Here is a 25,091-nt window from a genome sequence, read left to right on the forward strand (position 1 = left end):
GAGGGAAGAGCCACTTTTCTGATAGCTTTCCCCTTCCCTTCATTGTAATTGCAAGAGGCAGCCATGACTCTGCTTCACACATGGATTTTTACCAATTTATGTCATGAAGTGTCATGGCCAGGCTTTGGTCGGCTTAAAGGTAGAAGGAGATTATCAACTCCTGGAAAACCTGGAGGGAAAAAAAGTGTTCAAGTTTTTGATTAACTGCAAGTTTAGCATTTGCTTTGCGGGTTATCTGTGACCTATTTGTAATACTGATCCACTTTCTCTCCCCAGTTCCCCCTAAGTGGCTGCTCCCACAAGGTGGTAAATGTGCTTAAAAACATAAACTAATTTTCATATAAGCCTACGGGCAAAAACTAGAGGAAAAGCCACGACAGCCATGTAATGTCTTTCTAAATCAAATGAAAATGCTTTCGGATCATCAATTCAACAGGATGCTTCAGTCTGCTCTTACCTAACATTTAGGAAGTTTCATCAATAATTAATTATCTTCTCTCAGCTCTCTGTCCTGTTGTTTCGTTTGCTGCTCAGAATGAACTGTATGTGTGTGAGATGATCTCTCAACGTGCTCCTTTTTCTCTGCTTGCCTCACTGACAGGTGCACCATAGATGACAGAGTCACTCGGGTGGCCTGGCTAAACCGCAGCACAATCCTCTATGCTGGAAATGACAAGTGGTCCATAGATCCACGTGTGATCATCCTGGTCAACACGCCAACCCAGTACAGCATCATGATCCAAAATGTGGATGTGTATGACGAAGGTCCCTACACCTGCTCTGTGCAGACAGACAATCACCCCAAAACCTCACGGGTCCACCTCATTGTGCAAGGTAAGACACACATGGGCCATGAGCTGGCCTGCCAGTTGGCAAAGGAGGGAAAGAACCACAGGAGTGTTTGATCTTTCTACTCCCGTGTGATGTCACAAAGCGATCTTCGCCTGTTAAATCGCCGAGTGGAGCGTACATCTTAGATTCCTGAAATCTCATAGGTTCTAATCTGGATTCAGAGCATTTTCTCAGCATTTCTCAGTTTCATCTCTAGTCCTCTCATTCTCACCAATAAATGGTTTGTATGGCAGGAGGGCAGCCAAGCTTTGCTTAGTTGCTCAGCATTCTGGAGCCAGGGTAAAGGACATTTACATGCAGATAAGTACGGAGGGTGTGTAACAAAAGCCTAATTATCGTGATGGGAAACGATGTGACTAGACTACTTCTGACCACTTGCTGGCCTTGCTTTTTACTGTTGACCTGTCAGGACCCAGACACTGCTGCCACATCCATTCAGTCTCCCTTAGCCAAGATCCAAAAGGAATGGCATCAGTGTGGTCTCTTCAGGTCAACATTGGAAATAAAATCGTATAATTAACACAGCATGTGTGTGGAGGGTACCGAGGCCGAAAGCCTTAACATCTCCCATTCTACATAAAAATATTGAATCACTGGAGTTCAGCCATAATAATCATATAGGTGCATGTTAAGGCAGTTTTGAATTTAAATTTCACTTTGTAGATTTTATAAAAGGGATTGAAGAAATGTCAGCATCTTAGGTGAAAGAGATTCATTAAGAATTCAAGAGATGCAGATGAAAAGCGAGACAGCATCCCAACGTGCCTATTTTGAGCTGACCCCAGCTGCCATCACTACTTCATGTCAGGGGTTGGCTCACGGCTGCAATGAAGTTCCAAACAGACCAGTTCTGTCCTTCAATGGTACATCCTTCCTCTGCCAAATAAGGGCATCCTTTAGGGCCATCTGAGCTGGCAGCTTGATGGCAAGCGCTGTGCTCTCAAGAGGTTCCCTGGGCATGAGTTGGTCTGTAGTAACTGCCTTTTATCAGATTCCTTCTGCCATTTTTGGTTTTGGGAATGCATATGTCTTCCTTAGCCAAGGTAGATTTTTTTTAAGATTTATTTTTATTTTTATTGGAAAGACAAATTTACAAAGAGAAGAGACAGAAAAATCTTCCATTCACTGGTTCACTCTCCAAGTCTCAACAGCCGGAGCAGAGCCAACCTTGAAGCCAGGAACCGTGAGCTTCTTCTGGGTCTCCCATGTGGCTGCAGGGTCCTATGGCTTTAGGTCAACCTCTGCTCTTTCCTAGGCCACATGGAGGGAGCTGAAAGGGAAGTGTAAGAGCCAGGACATGAACTGGCACCCATAAGGGATCCTGGGACATGCAAGGTGAGAATTTAGCTCCTAGGCTATTGCCCAGACCCCAGGGTAGAGCTCTTTATGTCTGCTTTATACAAAATATAGTATGAAAAAAAATATGTAGTGTGATTCAATCCTTTCAGCTGAGTACAGCACAGAGGCTGGTTAGGGGTTCATGTGTGTCTGTCTCAGTCACTGGTACAATTCAGGTTGTCTGTTCTGTTTTGTTTTGTTTTTCCTTCTGGCCAGAGTACTCCACAGCAGCCTCTATAGATCATTATAGCTTTCAGTATACTAATATGGTATACTAATATGTATGTATATATATGTTTTTGTTTATTACTTGAGAGGCACATGCATGCACAGAAATAGAGCTCCTGCCTGCCGTATCATTCTGCAGATGTGCACCCAGCAGATTGTTTTGGGCTTGGCTAAAACCCATAGCCAGAAGCCCAGTCCAGGTTGTGCATCTGCCTGGAAGGGACTGGAACCCTTGGGCAGGCACCTGCTGCCTCCCAGCATGTGCAGTGGCAACAGGTTGGACTCAGGAGCCAGAAATGTGTCTCAAACCTAGGCATTCAAATCCAGGCTTGGCTGCATGCCTGCTGTCCTGTGAGCCATTTATAATGGCTAGCATGGGGCCATAGTGCTGTTGCCTGCAATTCCATTGCACAGCAAGTCCTAGACTGCCATATTTCTCAGAGCTTTGCTTCTGCCAAGCCTTTCAGCCCGTCCTTCAGTGTTATGTGCTCTCAGATTGTCCAGGAAGTTGCCGTAGAACAAGCATATATGGAGCCTGCTGGTTTCTACTGTGTGTATATGTCACCTGGACGTTTAAGCGAACAAGGATCACAAACTTGGAAGTACATGACAGCCTTCGGCTGGGCATAGAGACAGCCATCACATCTTATGCCTCTCCTGAGAAGATGGGGGGAGCACTGAAGAGGGGAGGCAGCTGACACAAACTGAGCAGTGCAGATATCAGGGACTGTGGGTTGTCACTGCCCTGCCTGCCACTTGCACTGCTCTGCAGTGGAGTTAAAATTACCAGCATGGGAAGCGAGGCCTCACAGGCACTTCCATACCCGTCACTGCAAAAATGTCTTCAAACTCAGGAATTGCATGCTGAAATGCAAAACTGCCAGGCAGTTGCAAAGATATACTGGGCAGAGCCAGACAAACACTTAGCAGGAGAAAGAGGGTGTGGCCACCATGAGGTTGCTGCAGGCACAGGGATGCTTGCGCTGTGGTCCCAGCTGGCCATTGGAACAGTTGCTGCCTGAGATGCGGGAGCCCACGGAGTGGCCCTGTGCATCTCCCAGATTCAGGATGGAGCCTGAGGATAGGGAAGGGACAGGGCTGCCATGTTTGCTGTTCCAGGTTGAGCTGCTTACAATTGACCCCCAGTCGTCCAAAAGGCTGGCTCCCAGGGACGGGGAGCCTCCCCTTGCAGCCATTTTTGGCTGGTGCGTCTCTGTGTTTGTGGAGTGACTACGGAGAAGTGGTTCAGTCTGCACACCCTGATGCCTGGTTCTTTCTTGGGAACCAGTTGACCCGCCACGCTGTGGACGTGCAGCTCCTAATACACAATCAGGAAGAAGCCCAAGAGCCCTCGGTCTCCCCAGCAGCTATCGGCATTTGTCCAGTCTATAGATTAATTTTTCAGACTTAGTGTTAGTTCAGGTTAGATAAAGATAATGAAAGTTTCCTAATCCTCTTAAAGAAGATTTATCTTACCGAGTAGAAAGCTTTTGGAATACAATAAGGCATATATAAAACTGAGGCCTAATCTTGCCTTTAATTTCAAACTGCTGATGGCTATTGATTTTGTAATGAGAAAAACTGAAAAATTTCCGAGCTGCAACTTGTTCTTTTAAATAAATATATATATATACACTGCACACAATGTTTATTTACCTTCTCTCCGTTTGAGAAAATTAATATGTCGTCATTTCGGCCTTGCAGTCTCAGGGTGGGGTGCCTGCTGTGTCCCTCCTGCCGTGACTGTGCTCTGTCACTGGCTGGCCGGAACTGTTACATCAGGGGGCCTTTGTCACACTTTGCATGGCATTCACGACCAAGTTGTTTTCTTCTCCAAAACATGCTGCCTTCATCAAAATAGTGTCACCGCCACCTGGGGAACTTCCTAGACTCTGAAAGCATCACTGCAGACACCGTATAGGTGATAACGCCATCTACCCTGTACCCGAAGGTGTTCAGGAAATCTGAGGAAGGAGGCAGTAGCATCAGATTAGTGGGGGAGGGAACATTAATCCGGCAGGCTTGTAGGGACCGAGCTGGAGAGCGGAGAAGCTGCAGGTTGCTCCCGTCACCCATGCAGTGTGATTAGAGTGAGCTGTGGGTGTCCATGCAGCCACAGAGAAGTGGCTGGAAGATATTTTCCAGTAGAAATTGAGAGTGTTGATCTAAATGTCTTGGAAGATGAATGATTAAATGCACTTCACTTGGATCTTTTAAGTAAATGGAAAGGATCTGGCTAGTAATTGAAGCAGTAGGATCCTGTGTTCTGCTCAGAGAACAGCGTGGAACTTCCTTGGTAGTTTCATGGACAAAGCAAACACAAGCATTGCACAGGTACTGGAGGACTAGAGAACAGGTGCTTGTTTCATCCTGGAAATGGTGTATTTAAGCTATCAGGCGAATTTGCTAGCTGCAGAGCAGGTACGTTTTCTGAAATTAACTACTCAAAGACAGAAAGACTCACGGTGCACTTTTGCATGTTTCCAGCCCAGAGCACACTGGCTGAGACATTGTAGGGACTCAACACGTGTGTCAACAGGGCAGCAGAGCAGGGGATACAAACACGCCAATGACACACGGAGATATTGCTCATCAATTTTCTTCACGCAGGCCAGGATGGGGATGAGGCAAACACTGCCCAGGTGACTTGGATTGACCATAGAAGGTCTCCCCAAGAGGCCACTGAACTTATCTGGGCAATAAGACGCTGAACTTTATGCTAGGCAAGTGTTTGCAAGCAATGAATCTCAACTGAACTTGAACTATGGTTATGCAACAAGGTGGAGGAATCCACCATGGGGGGAGGGGTATGGGAGGGGTGGGGGGAATCCCCAGTGCCTATAAAACTGTACTACATAATACAATGTAAGCAACAATAAAAAAAAACAAAACAACAACAAAAAAAGAAAACATTCCTGAAAGGGAGAAATCCTTTGGCTCAGTTAGCTAACCCTCCCCTTGCAAAGTGGCAGAAACCCATATGGCACTGGTCTGTAACCTGGCTGCCACACTTCCCATCTAGCTCCCTGCTTGTGGCCGGGGAAACCAGCAGAGGATGACGCAAAGCCTTTGGGACCCTGCACCTGCGTGGGCGACCCAGAGGAAGCTCCTGGCTCCTGGATTTGAATCTGTTCAGATCCAGCCATTGCGGCTATTTAAGAAGTGAACCAGTGGACAGATCATTCTGTCTCTCTGTAAATTTACCTTTCCAATAAAAACAAATGAAATCTTCAAAAAGAGAGAGAGATCTCCAGTGTAACAAGCCGAAGGATGTATTACGGCAGAGTAATATGAATTCCATGTATTTACCTAATTCGTTACAGATAGGTCACAATCCCACAGTCGAAGTTTCCGCTGGCCTTCACACCCATCCCTGGGAGACTGCAAAGCAGAGATGGTTGTCTTCACTTGCCATTTGCATAACTGCGATTCTTGGAGGCACAGAGTCAGGCCAGCGTCCCCTGTGAGTCATAGCAGAGCTGGATCTTAAAGCATGGCCTTATGGCTTCAGGATCTGCATCTTTCCAAAACACTGCAGTGCCTTACTCCCTGAAATGTTAGAGCTCAAGGCAGGCAATTTCCAGGCATTTTTCTCTTCATTTTCTTCCTGCTCTATATAATGCATTGCACCAGTGAAAATTGAGGACAAAGCTCTAGAAAGAACTGGCAGTGGGGGGTGGGAATGCAAAGCTGTAGCAAATGGCCTAGAGAGGCAGAGAATAAGATAATTAATTTTCTAGTAGCTCATACCTCCAGGGACACACATCTTAATGTTGTTACTTTATCCTGTGTAAGTACTGAAAGCCCATGTCCCTTTGAGAATCCAGTATCTAATTGTCATGCTGATTGCCATGAACCATTCAGAATTCGGCGGCTCCCACAGACCTAGGTGCGCTTGTGTTCCGGTGTATGTTCAGGATGGGTGACGTAAGAAGGCCTGGGCTATCTTGGCTTCTTGGATTTGATGTTCTCTATCTGTGTGCTTTGCTGGTTTGAAGATCTGTTAATGCAAGCATTTGCTTTCATAGAATGAACTTTTCTCCTGTTATATCCAATTTCATGGGTAAGGCCAGAAATGAGAAATTACATGAAATTCTCACACACGAGACTCCACAGAAATCTTATGCAATTTCTGTGGAACTTCAAACTTTGGGGTCTTTTATCTTAAAGTCAGATCAGTGGGAATGGCATGGATAAGTGTAATTTGTCATGGGCACAAGTTTAGCTTGCCAGCCAGCTCAGTCCTAGATACCACTGGCGATCTACCAACTTCAGAGTGTGACATACCATCTCGGAACTTGATCTCAATTGGTCCTTAGGTCTTTACAGAAATAAACTGCAGCATGGTTACATTTGCAAGTAAAGAAACTAAACTAAGAATACTAAAATCTTAAAAGATAACTCTGAGCTAAGTGGACGAACAGGTAAATGTTGCTCTGTGTGAAAAGAAAGCAAACACACGAAGAAGAAAAGAATGGAATCCATGAGACAGTTCCGGGGTAGTAACAGCAGGAAACCATGGGCCACAGCATACAGTCAGCTATGCATTCAGATCAGGGCAGACACCAAGAGCTCAGGACACAGTATTTCAATGACCACTGTGTAAAGAGCTTCTTGCTCTGCCCTTCGTCTCCCAGTACTACTTAGTCAACTGAAGAACGTGGGTAAGGGTGGGCTTAAAGAAAAGGAGGCTGTTAGCCTGGACTGCCCTGAAGTTACTCAGCCTCTGAATTGGGATCATTTTTGCTCTGATAGAGATAGTAAGCAATGAAGACGGGGCATCAGAGAGTCTCCCACCCCATGACCGAGCTCTGTTCTGAGCACCTGCACTCTCTTGTTTTCTGGGCCTTCGCTTCCTGAGGTGAAGGACAGAATTACTTTGATATGTGCACATTCATGTTTTAATTCTTTGTGTGTGTGCACTTGTGCATATGTGTGCTAGTGGGCAGGTGAAATGTAATCCCTTGGTATCTGTGGGCACCTGGCTTTAGTAGTCCCTGGAATGTAAATTTGCAGATGGCCAAATCCCTTATACAGAATGATGTAGTGTTTGCATAAACCTATGAGCATTTTCTTGTGTATCTTAAATCACCTCCTGATTAAGCAAAACTTGCTTAGTATGATATAATGTTGCATCTGTGGCTGTTACACGGGATTATTTAGAGGTCAAAGATACATAACGTGTCTGTATGTGTTCAGTGAGATTCAGTTTCTTTCCTACTATGTTCCTTCTGTGGTTGGTTAATCTCTAGATGAAGAACCTGCAGAAAGTGTGCACCCACTGTGTGTGTGTGTGTGTGTGTGTGTGTGTGTGTGTGTGTGTGTGTGTGTGTGTGTGTTTGGAAACAGGATTCTGAAAAGGGGTCTGTTAGCTGCTGATCCTATGCATGCATGTCAATGAAGCATACAACCAAAGGCAAGCAATTCCATGAGTTTCTTTTGGCTCCATTTCCTGGATTCTGAAATGGAAGCGTGGAACTGACAAAAGTGCAGGTGTTTCTAATTATTTTTTATCTTCTTCTTTTTTAAAGATTTATTCATTTTTACTGGAAATACAAATCAGATTTATGGAGAGATAGAGAGAAAGGTCTTTCATCTGTTGGTTCACTCCCCAAATGGTTGCAAGAGCTAGCACTGAGCCCATCTGAAGCCAGGAGCTTCTTTTGGGTCTTTCACATGGGTGCAAGGTCCCAAGGCTTTGGGCTGTCCTTAATTGCTTTCCCAGGCCATAAGAAGAGGCTGGATAGGAAGTGAAGCTGCTGAGATTATAACCAGTGCCCATATGGGATCCTGGTGTTTGCAAGGTGAGGATTTAGCCATTGAGCTACCACTTCATTCCCTGTCTCAAGTTATTATGCTGTATTTTTAATGTCATTTTGCTGGAGAATTTTTGCATAACCAGGATTCTCTGCATCTTTTCTGTCTTTACCCATTGATGTGGCCATTAGAAACATTGCTATAACATGCTTACTTTCCTTTCGGGGGCCTTAGGTTTGGGGACCTAAACTTACCAGGCCCTAGCTCTAATAGTAGATAGTTGTAACTCAGGATCATTCGTCCTTTTGGTGGGAGAACAGGGGGGAAAAAAAAAGAAACCCTGTCCTTGTCAGTTCCTTCCGGGCATTTACAACTTCCATGATGCTCATTAAACTGTTTCCACACATACCAGTTTACTTCAAATATACCATGAAGAACCAGAATTAAAAAGTGATCTGTTTGTGTATAGAATGTTTGCAAGTCAAGCATCTTTTTTTCATAATTGACCCTTTTCCTGAACTTTTCATATATTTGATTTCATTTTGAGCCAGTGTTTGCAGTACCAGCGTGTGTTATTTATATATCAATATTCTTTGTTAAACAGGTAAAAACATAGAAAGGTTTCTACAATATCAACATGATTGACAATGTCATTATGGTCTTTAGATACTTCTCAAGAGTCTTCCTTCACAAGAAGGGTACCCCCATCTGAGGCTGTTTCTTCCTGCCTCACCTAGCTCTCCTGTACTCAGAGTTAGGATGAGGGCCACCCTCAGTGCCTCCCCGTTCACCATCACTCAGCTACTCCGCGACTCTGACAGCTCAAACAGCCAAATGAGAATGGTATTCACCTTCACCCAGTCTCCCTCATTCCATGCTGGATAGTTGGCGAGTCCAAAGAGCATTTAAAAAAAAAAAACAGGTGATTTCTCCTTTCATCAGTTCTTTTCTTCCATTATTGTAAGGAGACATGTGAAACTTTTTTCTGCCCCTCCCCGGAGCTGAGATCCTAACAATTGCACATTCATACCCTCTCCTGTGCCCACCATCATGCCACATGCTCACATATGAAACACCAAGATCTCACAAGTGTTACAGATATTTTTTCCCGTGGTCTCTGAAATTCCATCTCTGATTGGCAAGAAGAGAAAGAGTCGGTGTCTTCCAGGGGAAATGGAAAGAAGTCAGAGTTTGTCCTTGGAGGAACATGATGTCAGGGCTGAACGGCACCTGCATGTGAGAGTCCAGGCTTGGAAAATGCATGGACTCATGTGTGGCAAAGTCGGAGTGACTCTGCCGTGAGCCAAGTAGGTGCCAGCAGCCACAGCACCTGGCCTACCCAGGCAGCTCTCCTCTGCCCAACGCTCAGTAGATGTGACTCAAAGAGACAATCATTATAATATCTGCTTTCCAAATCTTCACCAGTGTGGAGATGTGAAGGAAATGCAGTGCCTCTGATGGTGTGCTCAATTCGTTGCTGCTAATTGCTCTAGAAAGTACGGATGACTTTTCTCACACACTCCCATTACTGAGCAGAGGAATACACACTCTGGAAAGATGGACAGGTTTAGTAAATGTTTCTAAATTCTCCTAATTGATTAAAGTTCATCATGATCTACACACAGTGAGGATTTCATGCAAGGTTTTAAATTTCACCACCCACGAAATGAGTTAGTCATAGTATAGCATCAGAGTGAATTGTGATTTCAGAGTAGTAGCAATTATCTGAATGTGAAACGTGCTTGCATACTTGGGTACGCTGATTTGCATTCTCTAACCTAGTTTTCAGCTTGTGGTTAGCTATTTAACAAGTTTTTTGTTCAAGCATATTATCTTAACATTTTTTTTTAATCCATAATACTTATTCCTAATTTAGCTTTTCATGGAAGTTTCAAGAATCCTTTGTCCGAGTCTTGATTTTTTTTAAAATCTCATTTATTCATTAACAAGAACAAGGGTGGTCTCATTGGCTAGTGTACTCCCCCCAATATCTGCAGTGGCTAGGTCTGGCCAGGCATGGGCCAGGTGGGAATCTTGAGCCTAGAACTCAATCCATCATGTCTCCCATGCTGGTGGTGGGCAGCCGCCTCTCGAGCCGTGGTTGCCTTCGAAGATCTGCACAAGCAGAAAACGGAATTCAACAACCAGATTCAGGCATGAAACCACACATCCTAATACAGGATGCAGGCGTCCAGCATCTCACCTAACCAGCACAAACATCTCATCTAGCCAGCACAAACACCTGCTGCTTCCCACTCTTCCTGTCCTAATCATTGTCCACTGGAGATGCTGAAAAATACTATTAGTGACATAAAATCATCCTAGGAAATGTTGTAAAAAATATCCTTCATACTAATCATAACCTTGGCTATCATTCTCTGGGTACAACAGGTATAGCAGGTATCTTTATGACATTTATCTAAATCACTTTAATTAGCACCAGAAGATGGATGTGTTTTCCTCATCTGTTCAGTGAGGGCAATGAAACTCTGAGAGGATGAGGAACTCGTCCTCTAGGACTGTGATTGGAGTTTAGCTCAGTCTATAATGAAAACCTTTATCCAACCCTGGTCAATGGAATTGATCTTGTTTGCATACCTTTGATTCATATTTTAAAAATCTATAAACACACTTTGTTTGCAGATTGCCTGGGGCTCCATCTTCTCTTCTATTTCATTGTTAATTCTATGATACAATTCCATAGGCTCTGTGATTTCTCTTACTTCCTGTCTAAATTCTCTCACCCCATTGATTTCCCCTGATTATTACAATAGTATAGTCCTTCATAAACAGTCGTAAGTCCATCAGTCTGTTATTTAAGTGTGTCTTGACATTGCAGATGCTGACAATGGCAAACAGTCCAGCATCCTATTGTCTAGATATATCCAAGTTTCATTGGAAGTTCATCCTTGTCTGGAAGTAGAGATGCACATTGCTTTGTGTCTTCACATCTGGATATGACAGTCTCCATTACACAGTTACTAAACATCCTCGGAAATGAGAAAAATCTGGCTCAATCTTCTCAGGCTAATATCTTTTCAGTTAGGTTTTGGCCTCCCTAAACTTTTTTTTTCTCCTTATGTTTTGTTTATTTAAGTAGTTACAACTTCATTTTTAAAGTTACTATCAGCTCTGGTTCATTGATCCCTAAATCTTGGTTTCTAGTTCTTAATTCCATCCCCTGATTCTAACCTCTTATTTTTTTATTCTCTCCTGAACAACTCAATCTAGGTATTCCATAGTCACCTTAACATTTCCTACACCGCTCTCTTCTCTATTATCTGTTTCTCTTTTGAATCCTATTTATGCAAGCATCTCTCTGATGTATGTCCTTGGTCAAAGCTTTGGATCTTTCTCCTTTGCTCTCTATCATGAGCATCCATGTCATTCTCATCCTCTCTCTCCTCACAGCCACTGTCATCAAACTACAGAACCTCTCCCCTCACTGACTCTGCTGTCACTTCCTAATTGACACCATCTCCAGTCCTTCCCTGCTTCTAATTTGTTTTAACAGCATTGACTAAGAATTCTTGATACACACATCTGATCATGTCACTTCCCCTCTGCCTCAGGATTTTAATGACTCTTTTTTGATAATGAAGTCGAAACTTTTTAGATCATCCTTGCATGTGCCAAATGATCCAAGGCCAACCCTCCTTATTGACTATGATTTCTTAGTTCTCTTTGTGTGTGTCCTAGTCAGAATCATCCTTTTACAAGCCTCATCCCCAGTATCTTGCATTCTTTTCCATGTGTCCATCTTGAACATCGTCCTCTGTCCAATCCTGCTGAGAAGAGCGCTGCCTCATAGGCCATTTTTGTGCCGATGAAGAAGTTTTAGGTTTGCCCTCACCAGTGTCATAGCTATTCACCGCAATGACTTTGGAGAAGTGGAAATGCAGCTAGTATACCTGAGAAGCAAAGTTTATGCTTTCATTAACTTTAATTAGTATAAATTGAAATAGTCACATGTGGTCTATGTCTACCGTGCTGTGCAACACGGTTTCAACTGCTAGATTCTTCAAGTCAAAGACTGTTTCTACTCCTAGTGGACCATGTACCTGTTCTTCCTTATGATAAGTGCGATTTATATTTTAGATTTCAATGACTATTGGAGCTAACTCTTCCTTTTGTAGACCATCATTTCCTTAAAGGCAAGAGCCGCAGGTAACTTCTTGAATTTTTGTGTAACCAAAGGCCTCAACAACTCAATTAAATTTTTAAGAAATTTGTATTAAATGTTGTCAGTCCATAAATATAACAGAAAACATCTAAATATGCTTTATTAACGTTTTGTGAAAGATTGAGAAAAACCATCTACTGTTCTTGGGAAAGGATGAGCAGCTGGTAAGATGGCTGTGCTGGGGTGGTGCTGGCTGATGCAGGCCATGCCATAAAAAGCATGGGGCACTGGGATTGGTTCTCTGCTTCCATGGGCTCAGAACAATCACTGTGCATTGTTGGACACACGGTGAGTAAAGCAGGTGTTGATATAACTTTCACAATGTCTGTAATCCAGTGATTCCTTGACAATGCCTTCCACAGTCATATCAGTGTTGTTGGAAATCCTCCCCGAGACCCCCAAACCAGATGACCCCCATCTAGCTGCTCTGGCAAGAAAAACTTGCAAGAACCCAGCCGTCCACAATCAACTTAATGAGATGGATTATTTGCTCTGATTGGCTGGCAAGCAGACATTAATGACCAGTTAGCAACTGTGTTCAGGTCAATTAATTTATATTTGTATTTTGCAAACTAAAAGTTGCTCTGTTAGATTATTGATTCTTTGTCCCTGTATTCAATTTGTTTTTAATTGCACCATTGCTGGGCCAAGCCCTCCCTCCTGGCATACTGGCAGTAAATCTGCCACCATTTCAACAATCAACAATAAATGTGTCTCTTCATGTCATTATTAATATGTCTCTTGGATTGGTTCATTACCGTGGTTAACAGTTTATAAGAGCTGGATGGCACACTTCCAGCAGAAATGCTTTCCCCAGGGGCTAGTTTGTCCTTATGGGATTGAGGTTCTCTGGCCTGTGTGTGTCTGAGGATTGAGGTATGGGATTTAATTTAATATAACTGAATACAAGCCAACTAATCCTTTTTATTATATACAATAAATAAATCTAATTATAAATTAGCAGAAAATATTATTGAAACAGATATCTTACTCTTGTTTTTCTCATTACTTTCTCTCTCTTTTTCTTCTTAATTTATTCTTAATTTCTGATCAAATGGATATTTTTCAATTTCAAACACAGGGTAAGCCCTACCTGGGTGCTGTACCATCTGCAGGTGAGTGAACCAGCTCCCTCAAGGGGCTGGAGTTTTTATTGCCCCTTGTGCGATGACTGAAATTTTGTTGGTTGAGAGCAGAGAGGAGTTCCCTGTGTTTGAAGTGCAGATGATGATTAAGTGTATTGCAATAACGCACAATGAGAATGCCACCCAAATTGAGGTCAGTATCGAAAAAGAAGCAGCTCTGCTTAATAAGAGAGATGATCATTCACTTTGGTATCGTCACGGGCTCTTTCAGCTATGAGGAATTTGTCAGGAGGAAAGCACAGCTTTTAAATGATCTTGTTGGTTGGCAGAAGAGATTGCCTGTGTCCCAGAAATGCCAAAGGAGGAATTTAAACAGGACCGAGCGTGTTTCCTCAAACCCCGCAGTGGCCTGCACAATATGTGCCATTTCCTTGGGGACAGAGGATGTTCTCTGGAAATGAAAAGTTCACAGTCATCTCATTTTCCCCCCTTTTTTTCAGGATATAGATTTTATACTTAATTGAATAGTATTAACAAAATACACACACATCTTGGCACATTGCTCTCCAATAGAGTTGTTAGTCCACTTTTGGTGCTGTAACAGGAAATCTTAGACCAAGTGATTCAGAAGGAGAAGTTTATTTGGCTTATAGTTCTGGAAACTGGGAGGTCCAAGAGCAAGTGCCTACATCCACATGGCATGGCATGTTCTGACACAGGAACTCACACAACATGGAGCAAACTGCTAGCTTAAGTCTCTCTTTTCCTCCCTGCGTGACCGCCAATGCTGTCTTATAGATCCTGTCCGCCTGATGCCATCTACTCCTTTGCTTGCCTAAGGCCCCACGTCCAGTTTCCACCAGCAGATGCATTTGGGGATTAATTTGAGGATACGGGAGTTTGCAAGGACACATTCAAACTACTGTAGCAGTTTCCCATTGAACTGTTCCCTTGGTAAGAATGGGCATAGCTTGGGGAACTTGTGGAATTTGCACCAGGAATATTTAGGAAAGTAGACAGGGTGTGGGGATCATCTGAAAGTGCTTGCAGAAGGACACAGAGCTGGGAATGGAAGACATAAAGGAAAAGTAGGGAAGCAGAGAGAGATGCAGAGTGGTCAGGGAAAGGAAGAGGCAGAAGAGTCCAGCCATAGCTGTGTGCTGAGATCCCCTCACAACATGGAAGAGGGGATGCAAGTTACCTGCTCCCAGGCCTGTGGGTTTCTCCAGCGCTGCCTGTGGTCCCCAGGGCATCTGCCGTTCTCTGTGGCACTTGGCTCCTGCCAGTCAATCAGCAATAGGTGAGAACCATTCTGAGTGGGGCAGCAAGCTCAGTCCAAGCATCTGCTTTCAATCCTCCCATGCTCTCACCCCAGCCCCACTCTCCCAAGAACGTGTCAACACTTTGGTTACAGCTGGCTGGGATGTGTTTTTTTTTCAACTGTTTTAATGATGAGGTTCAGCCAGCAGAGAGGCAATGAGATTGACAGCCCCAGACAGAGTCAAACTTGGGCAAGAAGGAAAGCTGCTTAGAGAACTGCTTCTTAGTAAGATAGTTGCAAAATGAAACTAATTGGTTGCTTGTTCTGTGACCTTGATGGAATGCTGAACTGTGCTAAGTCGAAGAGTTGTTTATTCATGTTTTGTGGATTGTTTTCTCTGATGGGGTTGGAGTAGGGGGAGAGAGATTGAGAATCTACTGATTCACTTGCCAAATCTTGCAAAGTCTGGAGCTGACCTGGGGCTAAAGCTACTAGAAGCTGGGAACTCAGTCTGCTAGCACCTGCTTCCCAGGGTCTGTAGTACTAGGAAAGGGGTCCGGAGCCAGAACCTGGTCGTTGAACCCTGATTTGCAGCACAGATAGTTTAATCACTAGGCCAAATGTCTGCTCCAGTTACAAAGACATTCTTGTTGTTAGTGCTGGTCATGCTGTTTCTTCTTGTTTTTGAGATGTTTAGGTATTTATTTTCACTTATCCGAAAGGCAGACGGAAAGACAGAAAATCTTCCACCCACTGCTTCACGGGTCAGGCTAAAGCTAGAAACCAGAAACTCCCTCCTGGTCTCCCCTGTGGGTATCAGGCAACCAAGTACCTCAGTTGTCACCACTGTGTCTAGACTGTATGTTGGTGAGATGCTGCAGTCCTGAATGGAGCTGGGATTTGGGCCCAGGCACTGCCATTCAGGGTGTGAGCATCTCAAGCATTTTCCTAATCTTTTAAAGATGTATTAATTTTTATTGGAAAGGCAGATTCACAGCGAGAAGGAGAGACAGAAAGATCTGTCTGCTGGTTCACTCTCCCAAGCAGCCTTAATGGCCAAATGAGTCAATCTGAAGCCTGGAGCCGTGTGGTTTTTCTGGGTGTCCCATGCGGGTGCAGGGTCCCAAGACTTTGGGCCATCCTCTACTGCTTTCCCTGGCTGCAAGCAGGGAGCCGGATGGGAAGTGGAGCATGCAAGTCAAGGATTTAGTCCCTAGGCTATCATGCTGAGCCTCTCAACTGTTGTGTTAACTTCCTAGTTTTAAATATTCTTGCAATAACTAATTTTTACATTATTGTCATAATTTTATAGTTTTATGTCTTAGTGTTACTTCTAAGAGAATCACACTTACTGAAAATTAAGAGACAACAAGGGCAACTTTGAGGCCAAAGAAAATTCATAGTAATCAGTCCTGAATCATCATCAAAGCTTCCATCACATGCCATATTTTCATTTTTTAAAAATTTACCTATTTTTATTAGAAAGGCAGATTTACAGAGAGAAGGGGAGACAGAAAGATCTTTCATTCACTGATTCATTCCCCCAAATCACTACAATGGCTGGAACTTAAACCAATCCGAAGCCAAGAGCTGAGAGTTTCTTCTGGGTCTCCCCCATGGGTGCAGGGTCCCTAGGCTTTGGGCCGTCCTCCACTGCTTTCCCAGGCCACAAGCAGGGAGCAGGAAGGGCAATGGAGCAGCAGGAACTAGAACTGGTGCCCATATGGGATGATGTCCATCTGTTAAGCTATGGTGCTGGCCAAGATCATGTTTTTTTTTAAGAACCTTCCATCCATCCTTGATATAGTGTATTATAAGAAATATAAAAATCAGAGAACTTCTCACATTGCCTCTGTAAGGGCACTTGAGTTTTGCCAAATTGCAGCTCCTCATTTATAGTGAATTTTCCATATCTATGGCCATAACCCAAATAGTTAGCTTGATTTTATCTTAAAAAAATAAAAACAAAAAGCAATCCTATAATTTTAAAAGCACAACAGCAACAAAAAAGCTATCCTCTCATTTTAAAAGAAGAAGAGCAGCAACAACAATAAAACGAAGCTCTGTCCACAGCAAGGAGTCCTGAATATCCTGTTTCAACAGCCCCTCAATGCAAGAGTTAAATGGCAGACCCTGCGCTCTGGCCACGGCTAATCTGAAGTGCCAGGCTCTAACAACAAATCAGGGAAGGCAAAATAGCTACTTGAGGAATAAAGCTTCCCAGGCCTTGGTTCTGCAGCAGCAGGGTAGAAAGTGAGGGGACAGGAAAAATCAAAGTTCCTTTAAAAAAAATCATCGCACATAGAGGCAAAATGTCCCCACAGCAGGAAAGAAAGTGGAAAACACACCAAATCAATCACCTTAAAAATAAAGCTTAAAATCTTCCACCACACAAGATGTAGTTGGGGAGGGAAGAATAGGCCCAACAGCTTGAAAATGTTTTATTAAACTGCATGCTGACTGCCACAGCACATACAAGAAAATGCAATTAAGGTCAGGCCATTAAAAATGTGCCCAAGGATAGCTCTGAGAAAGACTAGGGGGCACTCAGCAGGCACTCAGGCAACTTTCAAAGGAAACTCACTTTGCAAAGGGCCAGGTAGGGGAGGGAAGCACCTGCACCTGTGGCGAGATCTCTTTGCAGGAGCTGCAGGAGGTGGAGATGGCAGCTGGAGGTGAGGAGAAGGTGGAGGTGAGAGGAGAGGGCCTCCGGTGCAGATCCTCAAGCTGGGTGTGTGCAGGTTCTAAGCAACATCAGCGTTTGGGTCACTGCTGACTTCCTCTGCAGCAACTAATCCATCCTCGGGGACATATATGATTTGGAGGTGATGACACGCCAAATACACAGATCTTTAGAGCATCACTCTGCACTAATAAGAGAGCACCTGCCTTCCCTCCAGGTGTGTGTGCATGTGGTGCCCGCTGACTGTGTCTTGGCAGGTGCAGATCCCTAGAGAATGCTCAGGTGACCAAGCCCGGTGGGAGGGACCAGCCAGCACTGGGCTGGCCCCTGGTTGAATGGCTTCTCCCAGGTTCAGGGGCCGTTGCCAAGTAGTACAGCCTTCCTGCCTGTTGTGTCCTTCTCTGAGTCTTGCAGCACCCCTTTCCTGCCTTCTTGGTTCTGAGGGATCATTTGAATGGACCTGGAGCTGTCGTGCAATCCCCGGCCTCCCACATTCCAAACACTTGGATATATTTCCACTGCTGCAACCTGTTGTCATCATTACTGCCTTTCACATCTAACTTCCCACCCAAGTGAAGATAGGGACAAAGCCATTACCTCCACGTGGGCGGAAATGTTTACCTCCACGGCACGATGAAGATCATATATAAATTAGACGCTCAAAAGTAATTATTAAATATGTCTGGTGTGTAATGAGTGATCAATAATTACTTAATGATAAAAGGGATGAAAATATTCCATTTAAGGGAACTGAAGCACATTGATTTAGGTACATTTGTATGCATGCTAAAATAAACCACAAGGCACATAGCCTGAAAGCAGAGCTGGAGAGAGCTCCTGCGACTTCTTACCAATCCTTCCTTGCAAGCTCTCAGTGAGTTCCAGATTCAGGGGAAGTGAAGACACTTTCCATACTGACTCCACAGATTCTAACTCTTCCTTTCATCCCTCTAGACCACCTGCTGATATCTACCCTGCTATACACACTGCTCCTTCCCTCTGGCTGGGGGCACTGGAAGCCAGATGCTATGGGTGCGCAGTCCTCAGACTCCAGGAGATCAATTCTACTACAGCACTTCCCACTCCCTGTTTCTTCCGCAGGTTGCGGACCACTAGTATGCAACTCTGCTGGCATGAACGGGTTTTACTAAGGCTTTAGCAGAAATATCAGCTACTAAGTGGCTATTGTGGCTGCCTCAAGAGTGGTTTTATAGACTTCTAGGACTTTAGGAGGGGAAAAACAATTTCTGGGCATAATACAATTTGGAACATGCTCCCATTTTCCTCTGAAACGATTGCCTTGCAGTGATTTTCTGTCTCTGGTGAGTGAATGCTCCCCAGGTTGCAGCTACTGAGGACAAAAAGACATGGCAGCGCTACCTGCACAGCCTTTACTTGGCTCTGTAAGTCATCTTTGCTTATTTACAAGCCAGCTATGCTTGTTTCTTCCCCACCTTGTTACTTTCTAAGGTTATCTGTTGTTCCCTTTCTTCTTCTGTCATTCCCTCAGTTCCTCTTCCTCTTAATCAACAATAGTCAGATTTCCCAGCAGGAGGGGACTCTTTGGCAGACCCCAGGGCCAGGCCAACTTTGCAGAAGTATTTTCATACGTTGGCATTCAGTAATGCAAGCATGATGATTATGTGAAGGTCAACTAAGCAGATTTCGCTTGGATTCAAGAGCAACCTTGGGTTGCAGAGACACCACTGGTTGAGGGGGCTGTAGTGATTGCCATTCCTTGGGAGAAGTTGTGAGTGAGATGTATGGTAATGCATGATGGGCCCAGGTGTCAGGGGAACAGCTCCAACTAGGAAAGTCATCCAGCTGGGCCCCTGCCTTGCTTCTGCTCCAGGCTCCTCCAGTGTCACCTTGCACTTCTCACATTTTGATAGCATGCCCCTGGCAAACTGCTGAGCTCTCGTCAATACTCCTATTTCCTGGGAGTTTCAGCATCCCCTTTAAAATAACTTCACCTTTCTGAGTTTTCCAGCCACCAAGTGTGCTTTTTCTTTACATGCTGGAAGCTATACTGGGTCCCAACCCATTTTGTCTCTTCTGAGCAGGGTAGGCTCCTTAGGTAGTGCCATATTACCAGAATGCTTTATGTGGCAGAGTCTATAATTCCCTGGGATAGCAGCATATGGTGGTAATGGCATGGTGAGTCTAAAGCTCTAGAAAACTACTCCAGTACAAGTTCTTGATGATAACTCAGACATGTGGGTTCACTGGTTTATTTTCTAGGATCTGAATTTTGTTGTGTCGAATAAAAGAATGGAAGCTGATGATCTCTGCAATCGACTGTGACTCTTATATTCTACACTTTTATTCCTGGGAGGATAGCTATCATCTAGAACACAGGGAAATAACACACATTTTGTTACTTATATTTGTAGAAATTTATGTAATATATAGATTTATAGCACAGTCATTCCATTGCTTTCCCAAAGAGTTATTAATTCATATGATGTGAAGGTATATTCAGTGACCATTTTTGGCCATTATCTCTGAGTTATTTGTTTGGCTACACACTGAGGATGAAACAATGGAATGCATCGTGGTGTGCTTCATCAGGATCATCTCCTCATCCTCCCACACTGTTATTTAACACCTGTGGGGAAGACAGAGTGGTCGTGATCCCCTGAGTACCGAAATGTAGTGTGGATGATAGCGCTCAGTCAGTGGGGTTTGCCTAGTGGAATGAACTTGAGTTGCACTTTAATTCTAATATTAACTTCATGTTTGTATTTTAGTGAAGAGCAGAGGCACCAATAAAGGAAAGGGTACTTGCACTTGCAAACTTTTTTTTTTCTTTCGTTGAAATCCTATTTTGTGAAAGGTTGCATTAGGTAAACTACTAATCTATACTTATCAAACACATGTTAAGCTATCTCCTGGTTACCAAATCAATTAAAATACTGACTTCTGTGTTGATTAAAACATTCGTTAAATGCTAGAAATTTTGGACTCTGAAAGGAAGTTTAGTCTTAGAAGGTTTTTGTTTTAAAGAGGAAGACACAAACTCAACACAATTAAGAGCAACTTGTTCAAACTAATCAACTAGTAAAAGATTAATGATCTGTCAGTTGTCTACTGCCTTTCCAGGTGGGATGACCTGGAACTTTCTCGTGGATGTGCTTAAGGCACTTCCAAATCAAAAAGTTCAAAACTGAACTCAAAGGTGGGCTCTTCTCGGGGTCCCTTCTCCTTGTGGTGGTCATCACTGAGCCAGAAACATGACTGGATACTTTGCCTGTGGTCACCTTTGTTGATGAGACTGTCTCAGTTAGGTGGGGCTCCTATAACAAGATACCATAGCTTCAGGTAGGGTTCCAGGATCAAGCAGGATCAGAGCTGGTTTCTAGGGAAGGCTCGCTTGTGCTAACACTGTGTTTTCCTGCTGACATTACATGACTTGCTTTGATAATATGTGCACAGTGATCTCTGGTGTCTTTTTCTCTGCTTATCAAGTCAAGACCCTGCCCTATGACCTTGTTTCTGCCTGCTTAATTCCACTAATGCCCCGTTTTCAAGCACTGTCATCTTTGGGGGCTGGTTCTTCAACATATGATAAAAGATAAAAATCAATCTATATTAGTGTCACATAAAGAAACTAAGGTTTTCACCACTAAAGAGCTTAGATTTGTTCATTTTAAAAGCTGCATGAAGGGAGCTGGCATTGTATGGCATAGTAGTTAAAGCAGCCCTCTTTAATGCTGGCATCCCATATGGCTGCCATTAGCCCTGCCTGATCCATTTCAACACAACACACTGCTAGTGCACCTGGGAAAGCAACACAAGATATCACAAGTATTTGAGCATCAACCACCCATTTGAGAGACCAAGAGGTAGCTCCTGATTTCAGCCTGACACAGCCCATGTCAAGTTGGGCCATTGCACCTGCCAGCAGATGTGAAATTCACAGCTGGGAATGGGCCTAGTAGGGAGTATTTTGGGGAACCCACCTATAGGTCACAGCTCCTACCAGTAACTGTAAGAACCTTGGTTAGAGATAGACCAGCCAGACTAGGCAATATTATCTCATGTACGTGTGGACTGGATCTGGATACAGGCTCGGCTGGACCAACCCAGAGCATACGCTGGCACTAACAAGAGCAAGGATGAGGTGTAGGCCAGGCTGGATTGGCCCACAACACCCACCAATTTACATAAGGGCTGGGCCTGGGAGTGAGCCAAGCTGGGCTAGGTTGTTGTACCCACTGGTGAGAGCTGGGACTGGAGGCAGGACATCTCAGAATGGGCCCTAACACCCACTGGCATGTGTAAAACCTGGGACTGGAAACAGGCCTGGTAGGGGAACCTCTGGGAGTCTTCTGCTAGCTGCTGATTTTCCACTGTTAAAATAAATAAGGCTTTTAAAAACAGAATCAATGGCATAGGAAGAGGGAAGAAGAGACCGAGAGAGAGAGAGAGAGAGAGAGAGAGATCTTCCATCTGTTAGTTAACTCCCTGAATACCTACAATGGCCAGGTCTGGGCTAGGCTGAAGCCAAGATCCAGAATCCCATCAAGATCTCACCAGACAGATGGGGTACAAGTAGTTGGACTGTGTTTTACAAGAAACACTGATCAGAAGTAGAGCAGGTGGAACACTAACAGGCACTCTGATATGCAAGGTAGACATTGCTGATGTCAGTTTAACTTGCTGGGCCACAACACCAGGCATACCCTGGTATCTTAGCACAATCCAACTATTACTAGCTCATAGGTTCCAGTTGTGTAGACGTAGGAGGGTGCTAAAGAAGGCAGTCATTCAAGAATGAAAGTTGATGGAAGTTCTGCTATCTTTAAACACCATAGCATCAACTCTGATCATAGACATGTAGTAGCAGAATGGAGAGAAAGAAGAGCACAAACAGAACAAGATGTGTTGGGGGTGGAAGGAGCATGATTTCAGCTTTGTTTAATTTATTTTTTAATGGCCCAGTTTCCTATTCAGAGGCATATTGATGGGCCACTCTTAGTCCTTTAAGCAGAACTCCTTAAGAGGCCAGTTGCTTGTCAGAGGAGTGAAGATTGGGCTACCGGTAATTCTCTAGTCCCTCTCTGTGAGCCAAGTCCTTTTCACCATTATTTAAAAGTGATTCTCCATCTTCCCAAATGTTTGTACCTCTGCTATCCAACATTCAGTACAGGATGCCATTGTCCATACCTGAATTATAGCAAGATCCTGATAATGTTTTTATCCACATCTGCTCTTTTCCTTTTCTTTAAATTTCAAACCCTTGTACTTATTAAACAATAGCTGCCCATTTCTGTTTCTTCCCAGCCCCTAATAAACACTCTACAATCTCTCCTGACCATGTCCTGTTGTCTTTATAACCAGAATGGTTCCTGAAAAAAACAAAAACATAAAGAAAAACCTACTCATTTGATCACCGCACACATACAGTATTTGAAAACCTAAATCTCTTCTGTGTCTTCATGGAAAATCGTGAAGGTTCCTCCAATGGCCTGTCCTCCTCAGAGCACTGAATCATGGTAGCATTTCTGGCCTGGTCTGAAAGCATTTTCCCTCTGAATTGCATTCTGGTCAGCACCAAGCGCTCTTTCAGAATTATTTGCTTTTCATCTCCTTCCTTAAGGTCTGTGCAATTGCTGTCCCAGCCCCCAGAATGTTCTACCTTTCTTCATTCATTCGGTTCATTCTTAAACTCATCCAGACGTCATCTCAGCTGCCAATTCCTCAGCAGTCTCCTCCCAATTTCCCAAGTATCCAACTCTTCTCATTATAGACTCTTAGATTTGCCATGCTGTTTCAAAGCATTGGTTGCTTTATTACATTAATTTTTCCAAATTTCGTAATGACTATCTCTTCCCCCAACTAAATACTTAAGATATATAAAGGTGCAGAGACTTGCTGCTTATGATATTTGCTTGTATAAAGTACAGACTTGGAGTGAGAGCTGTCCACCAATGATTTACTCCATAGATGCTTAGGACGCCTGTGAACGTGCTGAGGAGACTTGCTGGCTGGGAATGTAATCCAGGCCTCCCATGTGGGTGGTAGGAATCCAGTTACTCGAACCTATCCCTCTTCTTCCCAGTATCTGCATCACTAGGAAGCTAAGAGGTGCAAATCTTGGTGAGGCATTGCAGCCAAGCATTCTGGATGAACATCTTTAACTGCCTGTCCCTGTTCTCTCTGTCACTCCTACTACTGTACATAATGCTGAGTGGCTAATAGGCAATTGGATAAGTTATGAATGAGCAATGATTGCTATTGGTTTCAAAAGTGTTGCAATCAGAGTTACTCGGAAGATGGCTTAGAAGAACAGAGAGCAGAGCCATGACTGAGATCAGACTTCGATGCAGAAGACTCTTCACCAAGTGAAACCCTTTGTTACTTTATTATTTATCCATTTGACAATAAATATCCGTAACAAGTCTGTTAAAAAAAATGTTAGCAGTGGGTAGGCAGGAGGGAGCAACAGGTTATGCCTTAGGGTGACCCACATCACATTCCAGAGTGGCAGAGTTCAAGTTTCATCTGCAGTTCCTATCTGGAGCCTTGCCAGTGTGTACTATGGGAGGTAGCACACACCTCCCATAGTGTGATGATGACTCAAGTACATTGGTCCTTGCAACACATGTGGGAGACCCAGATGGACTTGTTGGTTCTTAGCATTGGCTTGGCAGGGCTCTAGGCTTTGCAGTCATCTTGAGAGTGAAATCACTAGGTTGAAGAGCTCTCTCTCTCACCAACTAAATAATATAAATATATATTATTTAAAATCATAATGGCGACACTTGGATGGTCAGCAGATTATTGAAAAACAAGGGAGGTTTTTTTTTTTTTAATTTTAGAGTGTTCCTTTCTTTTAAGGGCTGAGATAGAAAATGCCATATTTCTGAGTAGAAGCCGCTGGGCAAGCAATTTCATATAACAGCATGTGTGATAATAAAGTTCCCTGAATAAAGTATCTTTGACATTTCTACTATATCCTTGAGAGTCTTAACAAGATATGATCTTGAATCAGAGCCATAGAAGACTACACTAAACCCTGCAAACATGAGAACCGAGTGTACAATTTGATGATTCAGACTCTCTAGTTACTCACTTCCTCTTTGTCCCTAGGCCCTAGCATGCCAGTTGACACACTCATATAGTGCTATAGAAATTGGATGGAATGGGCATATTAATCAAATCTATTTTTAAAAATCTCAGGAAATATTTAACCAGGTAGTCAGAGTTTTGGGTTCATAGAAAAACAAAAAGGCCCTGAGGTTATAATGTGACGTAATACTTCCATTTTGTGGTACAATCCCAGAAAAAAAGGACAGAAGGAAGTAGAGAAGGTTACACAGCCATAGTTGGTGAGGTGCAGGTGGGTGCTTCTGCTCAGCTGCGCTCAGGGCTAACACACAGGCTCGGTCTAACAGGAGAGTTTGACTAAGACGATCCACTATCAGAAAGAACTGGGGAGGGAATATGTTGACCTAGCTGCCTTCGGCTGCCGTTTTTTCACAGGGGATAAACTCCTCAGATTTCTGGGTTGCAGTCAGGGTCCCAACAGCCACCACTCAGGAAGTCCTCTCTCCTTTGGTGCTGGGAGTGCCACAGGCTCAGATGATCAGCTTAAGAAGGTACCACTGCACATAGATGAATGGAGCTGGTGCACTGTGGTCCAAGGAGACTTGAACAAGTAGCCAAAGTTCTGGGAAGCAAGCAATCCCAAGGAAATAC

The 25,091-nt window shown here is 43.8% G+C and overlaps 1 protein-coding gene across 5 annotated transcripts in view; it reads left to right on the forward strand.

Moving 5' to 3' along the window:
* Positions 1-25,091, forward strand: part of OPCML (opioid binding protein/cell adhesion molecule like) — a 1,160,546-nt gene that overhangs the window by 914,094 nt on the left and 221,361 nt on the right. For all 5 annotated transcript variants that reach the window (XM_040992656.1, XM_040992654.1, XM_040992655.1 and 2 more), the window contains one exon: positions 602-834. In XM_040992656.1, the coding sequence (XP_040848590.1) occupies positions 602-834 (233 nt within the window). The remainder of the gene's footprint in view (positions 1-601; positions 835-25,091) is intronic.

This window comes from Ochotona curzoniae, unplaced genomic scaffold (genome assembly GCF_017591425.1).
Source record: "Ochotona curzoniae isolate NIBS_2020 unplaced genomic scaffold, NIBS_Ocur_1.0 contig_832, whole genome shotgun sequence".
NCBI classification, from domain to species: Eukaryota; Metazoa; Chordata; class Mammalia; order Lagomorpha; family Ochotonidae; genus Ochotona; species Ochotona curzoniae.